The 19,615-nt window shown below is 64.9% G+C and overlaps 1 protein-coding gene across 6 annotated transcripts in view; it reads left to right on the plus strand.

Moving 5' to 3' along the window:
* Window positions 1-5,671: 5,671 nt before the first annotated feature.
* The window catches only part of BRSK2 (BR serine/threonine kinase 2), a 71,496-nt gene continuing 57,552 nt past the window's right edge, over window positions 5,672-19,615 (plus strand). For all 6 annotated transcript variants that reach the window (XR_010340225.1, XR_010340226.1, XM_064370295.1 and 3 more), the window contains exon 1: window positions 5,672-5,762. Coding sequence is in view for 4 of the 6 variants with exons in the window: in XM_064370295.1 (XP_064226365.1) it covers window positions 5,672-5,762 (91 nt within the window). In the remaining 2 variants the exon portion in view is untranslated. The remainder of the gene's footprint in view (window positions 5,763-19,615) is intronic.

The following is a 19,615-nucleotide window of genomic DNA, read 5'->3' on the forward strand; positions in this document are numbered from 1 at the left end:
CGGGGATTAAATAAATGAACCCCGGGCAACGTGGAGTGAGGCTCCCACCGCGGGAAACACATGCCGTGGCCAGGGCCCAGGAGCAGTGGGTGACTCCTGCGGTCCAGGACAGTCGGGGAGGGAGCTGGGAGGGAGAGAAGGTTGATGACGTCAGTGATTCCAGTTCCGCAGCAGCAGCAGCAGCCGGGACCTAAAACACCAGCTGACGCCCAGAGCCTCACAACCTCTGGACACACGTTCTCGGGGGGCAGTGTCTGGAAACAAACATCACCCCCACCCCCCATCAGAAACTTCCAGGCTGGCAATGGAGATGGGCCATCCGGTGACCCCTCTGTATCCTCCTGTCCCCTGGGGTCCTTCAGGATCAATGACCCCTTTGTTTTGTTTTGTTTTTGAGATGGAGTCTTGCTCTGTCTCTCAGTGTTGGAAACAGATGCTCGGTGCTGCAAAGAAAAATCAGCACTGAGACAAAGGATCTTTCAGCAATGCAATTTTCACTTCTTGGGCTGCAGGAAGGGTACCCTCGCTAGCCATCGTGCCACAAGAGTGCTGGAGTGCAACGGCATGACCTCGGCTCACTGCAACCTCTGTCTCCCGGGTTCAATCTATTCTCCTGCCTCAGCCTTCCGAGTAGCTGGGAGTACAGGTGCATGCCATCAGGCTCAGCTAATTTTTGTATTTTTAATAGAGATGGAGTTTCACCATGTTGGCCAGGCTGGTCTTGAACTCCTGACCTCAGGTGATCTGCCTGCCTCGGCCTCCCAAACTGCTGGGATTACAGGTGTGAGCCACCGTGCCTGGCCTCAGTGACCCACTTGTCCATTGGCCTGCATTTACATCCTTAGACAGCTGGAGCTGCTTCCTGCAGGAAGCCCTCCCTGCCACCACTCGCCCACCCATCCTGCAGGAAGCCCTCCGCATGCCATGTGCCCACCCATCCTGCAGGAAGCCCTCCCCACGCCATGTGCCCCCCCATCCTGCAGGAAGCCCTCCCCACGCCACCACTCGCCCACCCATCCTGCAGGAAGCCCTCCCCACGCCATGTGCCCACCCATCCTGCAGGAAGCCCTCCCCATGCCATGTGCCCACCCATCCTGCAGGAAGCCCTCCCCGCCACCACTCGCCCACCCATCCTGCAGGAAGCCCTCCCCACGCCATGTGCCCACCCATCCTGCAGGAAGCCCTCTCCACGCCATGTGCCCACCCATCCTGCAGGAAGCCCTCCCCACGCCATGTGCCCACCCATCCTACAGGAAGCCCTCCCCACGCCATGTGCCCACCCACCCATGGAGGGGGGTGGACCTTGCAGTCAGCAGGGCACCAGGTGCACCCAGGTGTGTCTCCCTGCCTGGGCCGTGGGCGCTTCGGGGTGGAGCTCATTCTTGCTGGGCGGCTTTACTGAAGTAAGACTGTATGTGGACGATTGTGAGTATTGCAAAGCACCCAGCCCTCAGGATGCACAAGCACTCCTATGGCCCTGGACCTGCAACCACCCTCTGCCTTCTGTATCTGTGGTTTTGCCTTTTCTATAATGTCCTGGAAATAGCATCGTGCAGTGCGTGGCCTTCTGAGGCCAGATTTCTTCGCTTGGCCTGGTGTGTTTGAGATTCGCTCACACTGCAGCCAGGCTCCCGGGTTCGCTCTGGTCACGGCTGAGTCTCGTTCCCGTGTGGGTGCACCACAGCCTGTCTGCCCAGTCACCACCCAAGGACAGCGGGTTGGCTGTTCACTTCTCGGCTGTTACAAATAAAGTGGCTATGAACATTTGCATGCAAGTGGTGTGTGGCTGTGAGTTTTTCTTTTTCTTGGGAAAACACCTGGAGGTGGGATTGTTGGATTGTACAGCAACGTATGTTTAATTGTATCAGAATTACTGGTTCCCGAAGCATCATTTTTCACTCCCATCTGCAGTGTCGGAGAGTGTAAGGAGCTGTGCGTCTTCTAACTTGTAGTCATTCTTTTTCTGAGGCAGGGCCTCGCTCTGTTGCCCAGGCTAAAGGGCAGTGGCTCTATCATGGCTGACTGCAGCCTCCATCTCCCGGGTTCAAGCAATGCTCCCACCTGAGCCTCCCAAGGAGCTGGGTCTACAAGCATGTAGTTCTGGTGTGTAGCCATGCCTGGCTATTTTATTTTTAGTTTTCGTAGAGATAGTGTGTTAGGCTGTTCTTGTGTTGCTATAAATACCAGAGACTGGGGCCGGGCGCGGTGGCTCACACCTGTAATCCCAGCACTTTGTGAGGTCAAGGTGGGCGGATCACGAGGTCGAGAGATTGAGACCATCCTGGCCAACATGGTGAAACCCCGTCTCTACTAAAAAATACAAAAATTAGCTGGGTGTGGTGGCGCACACCTGTAGTCCCAGCTACTTGGGAGGCTGAGGCAGGAGAATTGCTTGAACCCAGGAGGTGGAGGTTGCAGTGAGCTGAGATTGCGCCATTGCACTCCAGCCTGGTGCCTGGCGACAGAGCCAGACTCTGTCTCAAAAAAAAAAAAAAAAAATGCCGGAGAGTGGATAATTTATTTTAAAAAGAGGTTTAATTGGCTCATGGTTCTGCAGGCTTTAAAGGGTGGCACCAGCCTTTACAGGTGGCACCAGAAGCAGGAGCCAGGCCACGAGGGACCCACCTCCAAGACCAAAACATCTGAGTGCCTCCTAGCTGGCCACAGACTGGTGCTGGGGTGCCCCGGGAGGGGGTGTGCCAGGGTGTGGGTGTCCCGTTGGCAGTTGTCCCGTTGACCCCCACAAAGATGGGGGCAGGGGGTGCGACATGCCATCAAGAAGGCATTGAGTCTGGGGTTTCCCGCAGCCCACTCAAGGGGGGACAGCGGAACCAAGGGAGGCCAGGGGTGCGATTCCAGGGTGGGCACTCAGAGGCGGAAGGCTGAGTGGCCCCTCGCACCTGGAGGACGGGCAGGGGCCAGAAGAGACGCTCCAGACTGAGCCCTAGAGGCCACTGATGGCGTGGGCTGCTCAGACACAGACAGGGAAGAAAAGACCCCAGGGCCGCAGTGAGGGGTGGGGGAGTGGGCTGCCTGCTGGCAAGGAAACAGAAAGAAGCAAGCAAGAATTCTGGCCACTTGAGCAGCCGGATGCAAACAGCCAGCAGGGCGCAAGGCTGCTGAGGACCCCACAAAGGTGCATCTGACTCTCCCACAGGCTGGGAGGGCAGGTGGCCGTGGCAGCAGAGACAGGGCATCTTGGGAAAGTGCCCCTGCCCTCTGGCTGTGGTCCGATGCCCTCTCCTGGTCTCCTACGCACCCTTGGCCTCTGCTGGCACCTGGACCAGACCACTCCCAGTCAGCCTCCGGCCAGACCTCACCGTCTGACAGGTTCTCCAGCTTGAGGCCCCACACATTCATTACCTTCAGCTGAAAATGCCTGCTGCCCTACGCACAGCAGCAGCCGCCCGTCTGGCCCCCCTCCCCCATCCCCACTGGAGGGTCCCTCACCTCACAGGCCCCAGAATTGGGCAGGGAGGACCCTTAGTTCAGAGCATGTGAAGGGAAGCGGGCTGGGGCCATGCAGGCCGAGTGTAGACAGGCGCCCTGGGGGCTCACTCCTCCTCCCCAGCTGGAAATGCAGATAGCCCAAAGAGCAGGAGGGAGCACTGGGAAGACCCCCGCAGTTTCCTGATCTCACGGGCTTCCCAGGGTGGGGGGCCACAAGGGGCAGCAGCAGCGCCTGGCAGAACTCAGGGGAAATGCTGCTCGCAGACAACAAGCAGCCAAGGTCTGGGAACCCCATGGTCTGCAGAGTTCCGGGTCCCCCTCATCTCTCCTTTCCCATTACCTTCTGCAGCACGTGCTTAAGGAAATAATAGTGTTTTTCTGCAAGAAACATAGGGTCAGCCCAGGTCTGGCTGCCTCTTTGGCTGCCCGCGTTTAGACCTCCAAAGGCTACTCCCTGCAGCCCCTGCCCAGCTGCTCAACTTGAAGGAGGGGTCGGCACCATGGGCTGGGAGGCGCCAGGGACTGCGGCCAGACTCCAGGTGAGTCCTTGACTCCACGACCTGCAGATCACCGTGGCATAATCGGGAAAAGCTGCGGCTTCTCCTTCAGGAGCAGAGGCGGAGGAGCACGTCCTCCCAGGGGTGCAAAATCACTGCTTGGACAGCGCCCCCTCCCTGTGCAGCAACCCCCGACACGTGCAGCCCCCTAGGTGTGCAGCATCTCCCCACCCCCACCGCCGAGTGCAGTCACCCCAGGTGTGCATCTCCCCCCCACGTGCAGCCCCCCCAGGGGTGCAGCATCTCCCCACCCCCACCGCGTGCATCCTCCCCAGGTATGCATCTCCCCCGCCACGTGCAGCCCCCCCAGGGGTGCAGCATCTCCCCACCTCCACTGCCGAGTGCAGTCACCCCAGGTGTGCATCTCCCCACTACGTGCAGCCCCCCAGGGGTGCATCCTCCCTAGGTATGCATCTCCCCCCCACGTGCAGCCCCCCCAGGGGTGCAGCATCTCCCCACCCCCACCGCCGAGTGCAGTCACCCCAGGTGTGCATCTCCCCCCAACGTGCAGCCCCCCTAGGGGTGCTGCATCTCCCCACCCCCACCGCGTGCATCCTCCCCAGGTGTGCATCTCCCCTCCCACGTGCAGCCCCCCCAGGTGTGCAGCATCTCCCCACCCCCACCGCCGCCGCGTGCAGCCTCCCCAGCATCTCCCCCGCCCCGCGTGCAGCACCCGCCCCCTTCCAGCGCACCATCCCCACCCCCTGCGCCGGCGCGTGCAGCACCCCCTCGAGGGGAGGGAAAGTCTTTGGGACACACGGGGTCACCGCCTGCAAGGTAACCCCCCCGCCCCATCCAGGGCAGCCATCTGCACCCCCTCGCCATGGGCCCGCCGCCTGCTCCGTTTCAGGTTGCGCCTTAAGGGCGGGTCGGGCGGCCGCTGGAGCTCGGGCTGCCTGGTGGTCCGGACATGGCAGGCGGCGGACCGGAGGCTCCCAGGTCCCGCCTCGCCCCGGCCTCGCCTCGCCCGCTCGAGTCTTCTGCAGCGCTCGCCACGGCGGGGCGGGGCGGGGCGGCAGAAGCGGGCGGCGGTGATTGGCCGGCGCGGGCACCGCTTGCCGCGGCCGCCGCATCCCGCTGCGTTCGCACAGGCTCGGGTCCGCTCGGCTTCGTGGCGCGGCCGGGCTCGGCTCGGCTGTTCGGCTCGGCTGTTCGGCTCCGCCACACGGCTCGGCTGAGCGGCTCGGCTCCGTTCGGCTCGGCTCGGCTGCCGGACTCGGCCGTTCGGCTCAGCTACGCGGCTCGGCTCGGCTCGGCTCCATTCGGCTCGGCTCGGCTGCCGGGCTCGGCTGTTCGGCTCAGTTGCGCGGCTCGGCTCGGCTCGGCTCGGCTGCGCGGCCGCGGACGGGCGTGCGCTGGGGGCGCGGGGTACGGGGCGCGGGGCGCGGGCCTCGGCGGCGGCGGCGGAAGCCAAGTGCCCCCGCCCGCCCTGTCCTCTCGACCAAGCGGAGGCGTCGCCGCGGGCCGGGCCTTGGACTGCCGCGTCGGAGCGGGCGCGGGGGTCGGCGGCGCGGGCGGACGCGGGCGGCGCGGAGCGGCGGGGCCCGCAGGGGCGCACCGGCCCGGTCGGCGCGGACGGCGCTCTGCGAACGCGGGCGGACGCTGGGCGGCCCCTTCCTGCCCGCGCGCCCGGGCGCCCCTGGCCGGCGCCGGGCCCGGGAGCGATGACATCGACGGGGAAGGACGGCGGCGCGCAGCACGCGCAGTATGTGGGGCCCTACCGGCTGGAGAAGACGCTGGGCAAGGGGCAGACAGGTGCGTGCGCGGGCCGGGGCGGGGCCGGGGCCGGGGAGGCCGCGCGGGCGGCGCGCGGCGTGAGGGGCGCCCGGGGGAGGCCCGGCCGTGAACAATGGGCGGCCCGTGCGCCCCCGTCCGCCCGCGCGCCCGGGATCCGCCACGGACCCCGCAGGCCGCTTCGCTGCGGTCGGCCGGGCGCGGCCCAAGGACACGCGGCGCGGCGCGGGGCGCGCGGGCGGACGGGGGCGCACGGGCCGGGCCCGGCTGCAGGTGCGCGGCCCGGGCCGCATTGTGCGCCCCGGCGGCCGGGCCCATTGTGCCGCGGGAGGAGGGGGCCGCGCGGGCGCCCATCTGCCGTCTGCCGCGGCCGCGCTAATAGGCGTGCTGCCCGAGCAGCTGCGCCCCCGGCGGGACTCCCACCTCCGCGCGCCGGGGCCGCCGGGCAGGCCCGAGCTGCCTCCGCGGTGGGGGCGGGAGAGCGCGGGACCCGCAGAGGGCTGGACAGCGCCTGACGCGGCTGGGCTCGGGCGGGCGGAGCGTCTGTGACCCGCACTCCCCCGGGGGAGGGAGAGGCCGCGGTTGCTGGGACAGAAGTGCGTGGGGCCTGGCCCGTGGAGCGACCCCGCGGCCTGGCGGTGGAGGGGGCTTCCCAGTTGGGCCCGACTGTCGTTCTGGGTGACAGGCCAGGTCCCTGCGAGGCCCAACCCAGGCCAGAGGCAAGCCCGGCCACCGTAGCCTGCGGCCAGCTCTCCCGGCCCCATGGGTTCGGCCAGCCCCTCATCTGATCCGCCAGGCGCCTTCACAGAGTCGCCTTTGTGGAAGCTGGGGCTCAGCCATTTTCTTTCTTCTCCCACGACCGGCGGCCCGTCTCTTGGTGTCCCCGAGGTCCCATGGCACTGCCTCTCCCTTCCAATCCGAGAAGTTCTCAGACCCGGGCAGGCAGGGGTGGAGGGAGAGAGGAGGAGGGCGCTGGCGCAGGGTGGAGGCTCAGCCCCTCACGGCTGCACAGAGGAGGAGCTGGGAGGTGGTGTTGGGAAGGAAAGTGGGCCAGGCTCCTGGGGGAGGGCCGCGGCTGTGATGTAACTATGGCAGAACTGCAGGAAGGGCTTTCGGCGGGGGCTCAGGGGTTCAAGGGAGCCGCCTCACCTGGGTACACGGCCTTTCCCCACCCGCCACGGCATGATGGGCCCCTGGCACAGGGCAGGGCCTGGGCAGTCGGGGTGGTGCGGCCTGGGTTGGAGGAGGAGGTGGCATTCAGCCAGTGTCCACCTGAGTTTAAGATTCTTGTCTTTCCCAGAAAGAACAACTGTAGTTTGTGAAATCCTTGGTGAAGGGAGGGCCCAGGGCAGCAAGATGCAGGAGTCAGGAAGATAATCTAATTACGGTCTCAATAAAACGTTATGATAAGGAAGCCTCTGCCTGTGAGTGAAGACACCGAGTGACGTGCAGCGCTGAGCCGGCGGCTGTGGGTAGGGCTGCTTTCCACTCTTCACGGAGTTCTACTGGTGGCGGGTTAATTACCGGAGGTTTCCACTGTAATTAACAGTAATGAATACAAAAGGATAGGCTGTATGTGTCTACAACGTGCTGAGAGAGATGTTTAGAAAACAGCTGTGTGGGGGGTGTGCACAAAGCGGCCCCCTCTTTCTCAGTTCTGACTGGCACAATGCTAATGCGTCGCCGGGAGGGCCCGGGAGAAGGCCACCATTTCCGTGCGTCTTCCTGCTGCTACGGCTGAGGGTCACCAGGAGTTGGGCGGACATGGGGCCCCGCGTGTGTGCGCTGGGCCACTTGGTACCAGATGCCAGGAGAGCTGCCAGTCCCACGCCCGGGAGAGAGACAGGCTGCCTGCCAGGAGACCTCTGTGTGAGAACGGGAGGCTGGGCTTCCTGCTGCTGCTGTTGCCACCCCCAGGATGGTCTGATCCTGCCGGGACCTGGCCACGGGGGAGCTGTGGAGGCCTGGCTTGGGGGCCATTGGCGTGGACGTGACTCCAGCCCCTTTCCCACGTCCGTGGTTGGCAGCTTGTTGGTTTGGCCCTCTCTGTTCATCTCCTCCCCTCTGCCCGAGTCCCTGGAAGCGGGAGCTGCTGACTCGAGGTGGCCGTGAGCATTGCAGTGCCATGAAAGCCCTAACGCCAGGCTGAGCCGAGCTGGGCCTGTTGGAAGGTGGGCCACAGATGTGTTCTGAAATCTGTCCTTGTGTGGGAGGTGACATCAGGCTGCGTGTGGAGGTGAGACCATGCTGCCTCCCTCTCCTGGGGCCTGGGGATGCCCGACTAGGCCCTTCAGGGTCTGGTCAGCTGTCTTCTTGTGCCTTTTGGTGGGAGTGCTCCACGGTCTGACCTGTACAGTGCCCGCCTGGCTTGTTGGGTCTGTGCGTCCTGCACTGCTGCTGCTGTGGCTGTGGGGTCAGCCCCCCTCGGTGGCTGTGGGAATTGCCTCCTGTGGTCCCACTGCCTGAGCTAGACCCCAGGCAAAGCCCTCAGAGCGCAGAGCAGCCGCAGAAGCCTCCTCGCCGGACACACGGTGGTTTCTGGTGTGACATAGGCTGAGGTCAGGTGGGAACCCACCTGCAAAGGTGCCGCCCCAGCTTTTCTCGGGGCTGAGAAAGGCTTTTGTAGCCTTGTTTGGGCTGGACCACTGCGGCAATGCCGGGACACAGTCCCTGCCACTGAGGGCACCGTGGAGGCCAGAGGGTGCAACATGTGGAGATGCTCTGAGTTGGGGCGCATGGGTCCAGGAGGGAGTGTTGCGTGGGTGGGGGGCCTTCGCTGTTCCATCAGTACGCTGAGCAGGGCACAACCCAGACCTGGGCTCAACTCCTACCTGGGAGGCCTGGGAGGGCCCCTTGGGAGAAGCTGGAGGCCCTGGGGCCCTTGGAGCTGTGCTTGGGGTGGGGCTGCACAGGACCATGAGGGGCCCGCCTTTGGGCTCTGTCCAGGGGCAGGAGAAGGAAGGTGAACGGGACAGGGCTCTTCTGCCAGGTAGCGAAGGAGAGGAGATTGGAGGAGGGGCTGCCCTGCAGCTCACCTGGCAGGGTCACCTGCTGTGGGGCGGGGGAGGGCCTGAGTCTGCCAGGGACCTGGGACATTCCCTCCAAGTTCTCATCGGTCTTTGGGAGGACTGAGCCCTGGTGGCTGCCAGGTGGGGAGGGGTCCTGGGGTGGGAGAAGCTAGTGAGATGGAACAGGTGAGGGGAGAGAGAGCCTATGCTGGGGAGGCCCTGGGGGTGACCCCAGGCCCAGGAGCTAAAGGCAGATGTGGAGGGGAGGAAAGCTGGCTTGGGATGAGGTCGGTTTAGAATGTTGAGCAAGATGGGCAGTGATTGGCTGTGGTGTGCGGGGCCCTGGAGATGGGCCCTGGAGATAGGGTCGGTGGCCAAGGAGTCCTGCAAGAGTGCCATGCAGGGCTGAGCCCGGAGAGCACGTGGGCAGACAGGACCCTGTGGCCTCCCCAGCCGTGAAGGTGGACTCAGTGTGGGGTGTCTGCTCTGGGGATTCTGTGCCCCATCCCGCGTCAGGCCCTGGCCACGTGACTTGCTGTGAGACCCCCGAGATTCTGTGCCCCCCTCCCCGCTGCATCAGGTCCTGGCTGTGTGACTTGCTGTGAAATCCCCCAAGATTCTGTGTCCCCCTCCCCCCAACATCAGGCCCTGGCCATGTGACTCTGCTGTGAGACCCCTGAGATTCTGTGTCCCCCTCCCCCCCAAGTCAGGCCCTGGCCATGTGACTCTGCTGTGAGACCCCCAAGATTCTGTGCCACCCCCCCAGCACCAGGCCCTGGCCATGTGACTCTGTGAGACCCCCGAGATTCTGTGCCACCCCCCCCAGCATCAGGCCCTGGCCATGTGACTCTGTGAGACCCCCGAGATTCTGTGCCACCCCCCCACCAGGCCCTGGCCATGTGATTGTACTGTGAGACCCCTGAGATTCTGTGCCCCACCCCCCCACCAGGCCCTGGCCATGTGATTGTACTGTGAGACCCCTGAGATTCTGTGCCCCGCCCCCCCCCCCGGTCAGGCCCTGGCCATGTGACTCTGCTGTGAGACCCCTGAGATTCTGTGCCACCTCCCCCACCAGGCCCTGGCCATGTGATTGTACTGTGAGACCCCTGAGATTCTGTGCCACCCCCCCCACCAGGCCCTGGCCATGTGATTGTACTGTGAGACCCCTGAGATTCTGTGCCACCCCCCCACCAGGCCCTGGCCATGTGATTGTACTGTGAGACCCCTGAGATTCTGTGCCACCCCTCCACCAGGCCCTGGCCATGTGATTGTACTGTGAGACCCCTGAGATTCTGTGCCACCCCTCCACCAGGCCCTGGCCATGTGATTGTACTGTGAGACCCCTGAGATTCTGTGCCCCGCCCCCCCCTTGTCAGGCCCTGGCCATCTGACCCCAGCTGTTTCGTCAGGGCAGCTGCTGCCTGGGGCTTGAACCCCTTATCTGCCCTGCATGGGGCTTCCACAAGTCCAGATCTCAGGACGCTATTCTTAGGGCGCCATGCACAGAGCCTGGGGAGCCAGCATGGACTTCACAGCCCTCCCCACAAGGTCCCTGAAAAGGCCCATTCAGCATTGCCGGGTGCCACACCAGTGACTGCACCAGGGTGGAGGCCTCAGGATGCTGCCCCGGCCTCTTCTGCCTTGCAGGCCCTCCGCAGGGAGCCCCCTTCCCAGCTGAGAGCTGGCCTGAGTGTCCCTGTCAGGGCCCTTGGCACAGAGGCTCCAGGTGGTGAGGACAGGCAGTTCCCCCAGGCCCATGTCCTGTCCCTGCCCTCAGTGGCCTCAGGCACCTCCGGTGTGTGTGTGTCCCCGTTGACATGGCTCTCCCTGCCTTTTCACTGGCAATGGCTCGAAAAGACACACTGAGCAGAGGGTACTGCCCAGCCCTGACCGTGCTGACCCGGCTCTGCTGAGTGCATTCAGTCCATGCTGTGGATTTCCTGGAGGTAGAAGCCTCAGGGCCAGGCTGTGTCCCTGCTCCCAGCTGTGCCAGGGAGGGCCTTCCAGAGTCACCGTGGCTGCTGCCCGCCTGCCCCGCCATCCACCCAAGCGGGGAGTCATATCTAGAACCACTGGGGAGTGCGGGGTCTGGGCTGTGATTGAGGTTGGCTCTGGGCTTCGAGGTCTCACGCGGGTCCAGCTGGGGCTGCCACCAAGGACCGTGGCTTCTGCCCACCACCGAAGCTCCAGGGACTCTGGGTCCCACCCATCACTGGTTGCCGAGGTGGCCGGGGCCCCTCCCTCGCTCTGAGGGTGGCTGGGAGTGTCTTGTCGCTGCAGCAGTGTGTGTGGACCTGCATCCCCTGGACCTGGTCCCTCTTCCCTCCCAACCGCCTTGAAGACTTCATGGGGCCAGCAAGGCGTGTACCCCAGGACACCAGGGTTGCTCGAACAGGCTCCTGGCCCCGGGCCTGAGCGAGGTCCCCTGGTTCTCACTCCCAGGGTTGTCTGTGGAGTGACCCTGGGGCTCTCTCATCACAGCCTCACCTGCCCTGGCGCTCTGGGTGCCTTGCAACAGACAGGAGACCCCCTCAGGCTGGCCCGAGGGCAGGTCAGACCCTGGTCCCTGGGAACAGCCTGAGTGGGCCACACCACGCCGCCTGCCACTGGCGCTCATGAGGCGCCGTGGGGAAGGCCCCTTCGCCGACACCTGCTGGTGCTTGTTTGAGGGCTCCTGTGCCTTCCAGGCCTCACTGGGCACAGACTGGCTTCTCGGGCACCTGGGGAGGGTAGGCTGTCTCTGAAGTCAGCAGCCCTGCTGGGTGGCCGGCACCAGGAGAGGAGGCGGTTGGTCCCCGTGACTACTGCCACTAGCACCCGCCTGTGTGGGCTGTGCCTGGCTCGTAGGCCTCGTGGCACTGTGGGGCGTCACCATGCCATGCTGCGCCCTGCCCTCAGCTCTGGACAGCCCAGCTAAGCCCTGGCGCCTTGGGCCCCTGTGTGCAGAACGGGGTTTCCATGGAGCTTGTGCAGGTCTCAGTGCCTGGAAACATTGTGCTGGGTGGGGGAACGCAGACTAGCATCTGTCAGGCCCCGTGGGGCTGACGCGGCTGGTCCTCTGCTGCCCCGCGCTCTGCAGGATGTCCTGTCCATGGCACCCGGCTCTGGGACAGAGCCCTCATCTGTGGGGCAGCTGTGCTTTCACCTCTAGGGCTGGCCCCTGTGTCAGCCTTGAGCCCCAGGTCCTAGCGCCGGCTGACCGAGCTGCTTGCAGGCCTCTCTAAGGCCTTGCCCCAGGGATGCCCGCCGGGTTAGGCTGCCCCGAGCCAGCTGCCCAGGGCTCTGGACAAGATGGAGGCTGGGCTGGGGCCGAGGCTGCAGGGACAAAGCAGGGATTGTGCCAGGCCAGCTGCCTTTCAGGGCCTGACCCGCCTGGTCCAGGCCTTGTTCCACCACCTCTGAGGGGCCAGTGTTCTGGGCCCAGCAGCTGGGAGCTGGGCCCCACCCACAGAGCAGCAGTCCCCAAAGTCCGGCTGTTAAAGATAAACTCCTCGTTTTCCTGGGCACCTCCCGCTTCCTGGGCTCTTTCTGCTTTTAGTCCCGGGACCCATGGAGGCCCAGGCCTCCTTGTGCTGCTCTAGCCCAGGGGCCCAGGCTGCAGGCTGGGCCTGGCTTCCTCCCTCAGCCCTGGAGAGTGACAGCACCACCCCTGGCAGATGATGAGGTCCCATCAGTCGGCATGCATCTCACTGGGCACCGGGCTCCTCGTTAGGTGCCGTGTCCTTGGGCTGAGCTCAGGTCCTGTCTGCCCTGGGGGGTGCCAGCCTGCGAGGACAGAGCTGTCTTTCCTGGGTGGCCGTGGCAGCCTCGTGGTGCTGGCTGAGGGGAACAGACACTTCTGGGCTGGGCTGGGGCTGGGCTGGGTAGGGCCAGTGGGAGTCCCGGGCGCCTTGGCCTGAGGGGTATGAAGGTGCCCAGGGCATTGGTGCCGTCATTGCCTGCTGGGCTCAAGCTGGAGTCCAGGGCTCCAGAGAGGAGGCTGGCCTTCCCGGCCCTGGGCAGAGGCGGGAGGGTGCCTGGATAGCTGCCTGCGTGGTCCTGTGATACAGGGGGCGGCTGTGAATCGGGCTGAGGCTCAGAGCCGTGGATGGTTTGCGGGGACACGGGGAGCCTACCAGGCCAGGAATGTGGCCTCTGTGGGCGGCTTGGCGTTGGAGTCCCCGGGTAACCCCACGTATGGGAAAAGGGGTCAGGATAGGGGCCGGAGGGCAGTGCCTGGTGGCCCTCCATGCCAAGGGAAGGCCCCTCCGCACAGCTGGCTTCAGGCCCAAGGTTCTGGCACCCTGAATAAGCTGCTGCTCACCCTGCTGCCTGAGCTGACTGGTTGGGGCTGGCGTGGGTCCCTGACTGGCTGCTTCCCTGCGTGGGGGTGACATCACTGCCCCGGGCTGAGAGTTATCTTGCACCAGACGGAGGTGATAGGTGTGGTGCCCACCCCAGGAAGGGTCCTGGCCAGGGTGGCTGTGTCAGGCACCTGGGCACTCACTGCCCCACTGGGGGTGCAGGGGTTGGAGTGTCAACCCCAAGCTGGGTTCTCAGAGACCTGGGGTGGCCAGATAGGGTCAGGCTGCGGGCCATGGTGGTGTGGCCTCAGGCGCCCTGAGCAGCCCTGGTCCCCATGCTCAAGCCCCGCTCCTGCTCATCTGTGATGGGGCCTGGGTGTACCATGGTCCTTGGTAGCTGCCAGGAGAAGTGTGGGGTCCCCTGGAACCCCCCAACCCCTCTGCTCGCTTTTGGTGTCTGGGGCGGAGGCTGGCTTTCATCCCGTGGTACCCAGTGTGCTTGGGTCCCCCTGCCAGCCCCCTGGTGGCTTCTTGCACACAGGGTTTGCAGGGGGTGCAGAGTGCTCCTTCCCTTCCACGGCACAGCACACAGGCACCTCCAACCAGGAAGCAGCTGGCAGGCAGCCCCGCCCCAGGCCAGAGCCACAGAGCTGTTGTGACTGGGGTCTCTGGCCAGGATGTTCTGTGCTCCCTGTTGTGGGCAGGGTCCCTCCAGGGTACTTGGTTGCCAATGGTAGCTGAGCGGTCACCTGTGTCCCTGCCTCAGTGTCCCCGTGAAGTGGCGTGGGCAGGACGGTGGGTGGTGCCGGGGGGTTGCTCCTGCTGGGGCTGAGCCCTGCAGCTGGGGCCTGCGGGACCCTCAGGACAGAGCCGAGGAGCAGGATGGCTTGTGGGTCAGGGCACCCAAGGTGGGGAGAAGTGGCTCAGACGGTGTCACTCTGCTGCCCTCCCCCAACTTCTGGCATTTTTGTGGAGTTCTCCGTGGTGGGGGCGGCTAGCGGGGAGCCGTGACAGGGATTGTGGCAAAGCTGGGCCGGCCAGCTGGGGACACCAGGGCCACACTGTCCCTTCGGCTCAAGCTGGCGGCTGCACCCCCAGGGCTTTGGGCTGGTGAGGGGCTTGTCCTGTCCCGTCCCGCTGCTGGCAGTGACCCCAGACACATCTCACACCACCTGCTGTGGCCCTGACTTCTGTCAGGTGGGCGTGGGGCATTTGGGGTACCCGGGAAACAGTGAGTTCGGGGCCTGACCCCATTCCCCGGTGCTGTCGGGCCTACCTTCCTTTGTCCTCGGCACCCTGGGTGCGGCGCTGAGCCCCAGCCCTGTGGTTCCCCAGGCTTCTCTGGGGTGGAGGGCATGTTCCAGGTCCTGGCGTTTCCACACGAGAGCAGAGGAGAGCACCCCAAGCCTGGCGAGCACTGCCTGCAGCGGCCGGTGACACCCCCACCTCCGTTGTTCCAAAATAGTCCCAGGCCTTGTTTATTGTAAACTTCTGGTGTGTAGGTAGAACAGAGAAGCCCTTGAAGACCTAAGGGCAGTTATCACCCTGAGAAATCAGCACTGACTTCTAGAAACCGGCAGGAAGCCAGTCAGACCATGGGGACTGTGACTTTAAAGGAACGGTTCTCAGGCCTGGGCCTCTGCTGCCAGCCCAGTGTCCCTGCAGCAGGAGCCGGGCAGGCACTGGGCTCTGCTGGGGCTGTGGACCCAGGCTCCTGCCCCGTCCATGGCTGGGGCTGCTCCCAGGGGCCCTGAGCCTCAGCCTTCCCTGGAGGCCCGGGCTTGGGGTGGGCTGTGCATCTCTTAGAAGTTTCCAGGTGGTGCTGACGCTGGTTGGGGGCCCCACTTGGAGAGCTGGGGTGGCAGTGGCCTCCTCTCATATGACCTCTGACCCTGTGTGGCAGCTGTGGGTCCATCTGCCCGTCCACATCCTTCCTGGGTGCCAAACGCTGCCAGCACCAGGCCAGGCATGGGGACAGCAAGACGTCCTGGCCTGCCTCGGGACACATGTTCTAGAATGTTCCCTGCATGCCACACATGTGCAGGTGGTCTCGGGGGTAGACACCACGTGGGAGGAGTGGGGCCCCATCAGTTCTGTTCTCTGTGGTGGGGGCAGGTAGTGGAGGACCCGGTGGCTCTCCCTGGGCCCTGTGGCCGCTCACCCTGGGTGCTCTCGCCCTGGGAGGGGTGCAGATGAGGAGCCGGCCCAGGGCCTGGGGCTCTGCCAGGCTCCAGGTGCGAGGCTGGGTGGCCCTCAAGCATGAGGAAGGCGTCCTCCCTGTCAGGCCGTGGCCCTCTCCAGGCTCCTCATGGTGCTGGGACCCTGCGGCGTCCGCTCCTCTGGCCCAGCAGCTGCCGATGGCAGGGCTGCGTGACCCTCCTTCCTTCCATCCCTGCTGCGCTCAGCACGGGGCATGGGGGCTCCTTCCACTCAGGCCACGTGAATGCCAGGACGGTCACCATTGGGCACTCGGGGAGGACCAGCAGATGAAACAGTGGCGGAGCCGGTCACAGAGCTGTAGCCGCGGGGGAGGCCCTGCCTTCTCCACAGGCCTCGAGGCTCCAGGCTTCTTGGGGCTGCCCTGCCAAGGTGCCTGGCCTGTGTCCTTCCTCAGCACGCGCCCCATCGTCACCTCACCGTGAGCAACTGATGCCTGGCTGCCCTCGTGCGTCTGTATTTTGGGATTTGCTGCCCGACGTCTGTGAGGTGGGGCTCACACTTGGGGTGTGGGTGCTCTCCTGGATGTGCCTGCATGTCATGGTGAATCTGTCTGGCCGGGACTGTCACAACCTGGAAGAATAGGTCACTCTTCCAGCCCCCGACACCTTTCTGCACAATCTGGGGGCACTCAGGAGACCCAGGACCAGGGCCTGCGTACCCCTGAGTATGTTCCTGGAGCAGGGGGATGTCACTCCTGGGCCAGCAGCCCCATGTCCTGCAGACTGCACAGAGCCCCTGAGGGCCCATGCCAGCGGCTGGCACAGCCCCTGCCTGTCCTCTCTGGTCTCCAGGGAAGTGGGCGGCAAGCTGTGGGTGGCACGGAGGCCCCTGAAGTGCCGCGTCGCCTAGAGTGGACCCTGGGGACGCAGCAGGGAGCTCTACCGACTTTCTGGAAGAGGAAAGGGCCCTGCGCCTGTTCCGGTGGCGGGAGGCGGGAGGCAGGAGGCCCCGGGAGCTGTCCAGCACCAAGCGTGCTGAAGTCTGCAGCTGCTGCCCCCTGAGAGCACACCTGCGTTGGCACTTGGTCCTCACACCCCAACTGCTGCTGGAAAGAGATGTGTGAGGGTCGGAGGTTTTTGGCAAGATCCCAAACCTGTCCCCAGTGGTGGGTGTCTGGTTCTGTGCTGAGGAGGGGCAGGGGGGAATGGAACGCACTCTGCACCTCTCTCTGGCCAGTCCCCCGGCCCCACCGCTTGTGCCCTGCCGAGGTCTCTCTGTCTTTAACTTGTAGCGTGAGGGAGGGCCAGGGTCCTGCAGAGCTGCGGGTGCCCCTGCGTGTGGGTGCTGGGGAGCAGGCACGGAGCAGCCCAGGGAAGTCTGGGTGGCCTGGCCTGTGCTCTCCAGAGGCAGTGGGTGTCGGGGCCCCTTGAGGCGGGATGGGCACAGTGGGCTGGGGTGGGGTCTGGTCCACGTGCCCTGGATCTCACTCCCAGGAGCCCTTTGTGACAAACTCCAGAGAGTCACCTTGTTTCGGGGCTCCTGTGGTCTGAGGGTGGGTGACTTGCAGGAGTTTGAGATGGTGTCCTTGGGGGCAGATGGGCGTGGGTGGAGGAGCTACCTCTGCAAGTCCAGCTCTGGGCCACCCCCAGCTGCGCTTTGTCTAAGCCTGAACCCCGCCTTCTGGGAGGAGCATCATGGAGGGTGGGTGGTCCTGAGTGTAACCTCTGGCTGCCCCACCCTCCTCCAGGGACTCACCAGCCCAGCCAGCCCTCCCGACTCCTCCTGGTGGGTGAGGGACATCGTCTCCCTGGAGCTCCCCACACACAGGAGAGGGTCCTCTAGGGCCTCATCTGATCCTGCCTGAGTACTGAGGAAGGGCCAGGACTCAGGAGGCCAGGACAGAAAAGAGGGTCTCTGGCCAAAGGAGGAGAGAGTGAGGCAGCTGACCACGGGGAGAGAATGGGCCTTGGGAGCCCAGCCCCCAGCAGAGGCGGGAGGGGCACTGAGCTTGGCAGACGGAGCAAGGGGCTGCGACTGTCTCTAAGGGGGAGGACTCAGATCAGCTTGGATGTTTTTTGACCCTAAACCCCAAATCCCTGGGGATTTGTGACTAATCGTGAAGTGGCACAGATGAGCGCCTTCTCCAGCAAAAGCCAGGGCGGCTGAGGGCGTTTGCAGATGGCACGGGTGGGAGGACGGGCAGGGCCCGAGGGGGCTTTGGGGCTCACCATGGGGGGAGATGCCTGGCTGCAGGCCCCTTCCTGGCCCCTCACCCACAGGGTGCTAAGCTCCCATCCCACAGGCTGCCTATGGGGTCAGCCAGCGTGGGGCCTCGTCCTCCCGGGGCCTGCCCTCCCCCCGGGGCAGGTGCACTGCCTGCTGTGACGGGGCCGGGATGGGCCTTGCCTGCTGGAGGGTACGTGGCAATCGTCCCCCAGCCCAGAATGGAGGCTGCCGTGTGTGGCAGTGTGTGCGAGGCAGCCACCCCTCATCCCAGGCCACAACATCACTGGCTCACCGGTCACCGTGGGGTCCTCCCTGCCTGAGCTACCCTGCCGGCACCCCTGCTGGTGCTGGGCGTTGGAGCTGAAGGCTGCTCTCGGACCTAGGGTCCTGGGCTCCTGGCCTCAGCTCCGCTCTTCTTCCACTCGGGGCTGCGCCGCAAAAACCCCCAGGCTCATGGGATGTGCAGGGGGCAGTGGAGGAGGGGCCCTGGTGGTTGGAGCAGGCTGTTTGGTGGGAAAGGGGGTAATTGACACCCCACCTCTGACAGTGTGGCCTGAGCTCCCGTCACCCCAGCTGGGTGGCATCTGGCAGCCCTGGTAGGTCCCTCACCTGCTGGTGCTGGGTGACAGTCCTGTTGGGGCACCTGGTGCGCTGCTGGTGGCCTGTGGACCCCGTGCTGGGGGGACAGAAGTAGGCTCTGTTCTGGGCTGTGCGGCTCCGGGTGGTGTGGGATAAACTGAGCCCCCAGGACCTGTGCTGAGAGTGACTGGGGAGGGCCAGGCGTCGAGCGGGAAAACACTGTTTGCCCACGCGGGGAGGCAGGCGGGCGGGCTCCAGGCCCCGCTGTGTGACCCAGGACTGTGGCATCGCAGGGCTGGGATGGGAGGCAGCAGGCCCAGCAGAAGGGGCGCACGGGCAGGGCCTGGCCTGGAGTTGTGCCCAAGCCCCTACCCCAATCCTGGGCCTCACTCACCTGCTGGGACCTTCCAGGGCCGTTTGTCTCTTTGGATCTGCCTGCCTGTCCCTCAGAGGGGCCTGCCTGGCTCCGCTACAATTCTGGGACCGTGACGGGTGTCCTGGCTCCCCCCCACCCCTCTTCCTACACCTCTGAGCCAGGCCACAGCTGCAGGTCAGGGACTAGTGATGTGCGAGCAGAATTCAAGTCTGTCCGGTGGAAGCTTCCAGAGCCAGCACCCTCTCCCCGTCCCGCAGATCCAGTGTGGGGACACAGCGCCTCCAGCCTGGCCCCAGGAGGTGGGAGACTCGGCCCCGAGGCCATCCTGTGAAGCCACTGCCCTCTCCATTGCCCCTGCCTGCCCCAGCTGCCCACAGGCACCGACGGATCGGGGTGGAGGGAACTGGCTCCCTGCCCGGGCCACACTCCTCTGCGTTCCCCTCCAGTCTCTGAGCCCCATGTCCTCAGTGCTGCCCCCTCCCTGACCCTGCCCTCCCATCACATCTCCTCTCAGGGGAGTGGTCACGGGAGGGGGTCGCTGTCCCAGCCAGGCGTCCCTCTGCCTCAGCCTCCCAGGACGGACGTCCCGTAGGCTGAGTGTCGCACCCGCCTCTGATCCTTGCCGTTGCTCTGCCTTCCCCTCCGTCCCTGTCCGGGCACCGGGTAGAGGTTGGGGTGAGGAGGGGCCCTTGGGGAGGCCATCTGCGCAGCTCCTCCCTGGACATCAGCCGAAGTACCGGCTGTGGGAGGGCAGAGGCGGAGAGATGGATGCCCTGCCCTGGTTCCTGATGTGGCCCCTGCCTCAGACCACAAGGCACTCAGAGACAGATGCTGATGTTTGGGAGGGCGAGAGTCATGGGCGTGGGCCTGCAGCCCCTGCCTCTCCCCTCTCTGCCCCTCGTGCAAGCCACCCGCTGCCTGCTAAGCAGCTTTATTCTTACCACACTCTGGAGATTACCCCTGTGGTGGCGGCTCCTGCAGGACGGGCAGACTCGGGGTGGGGGCAGCGTCAGCACTCGCACCCTGTCGGAGGGTGGTGTCCTTGGGGCCCTGTGTGGAGTCCCTCCCCAGCCCTCGCCACCCCCATGTCCTGGCACGAAGCCCCCGAAGCTGTGGCAGGCAGGCAGGTGTGTGGGCCTCCCTCTCTGGGGGTTCAGGGGGTTGGCTGAGGGGCCCAGCAGCATCCAGTGCAGCCCCAGGGAGGTCAGTCACCCAGGGAGTGGTCTTGGGAGTGGCCTGGGC

Source organism: Aotus nancymaae, unplaced genomic scaffold (assembly GCF_030222135.1).
Source record: "Aotus nancymaae isolate 86718 unplaced genomic scaffold, 86718_ANA_hifiasm-v0.15.2.pri h1tg000106l, whole genome shotgun sequence".
Classification (NCBI taxonomy): domain Eukaryota; kingdom Metazoa; phylum Chordata; class Mammalia; order Primates; family Aotidae; genus Aotus; species Aotus nancymaae.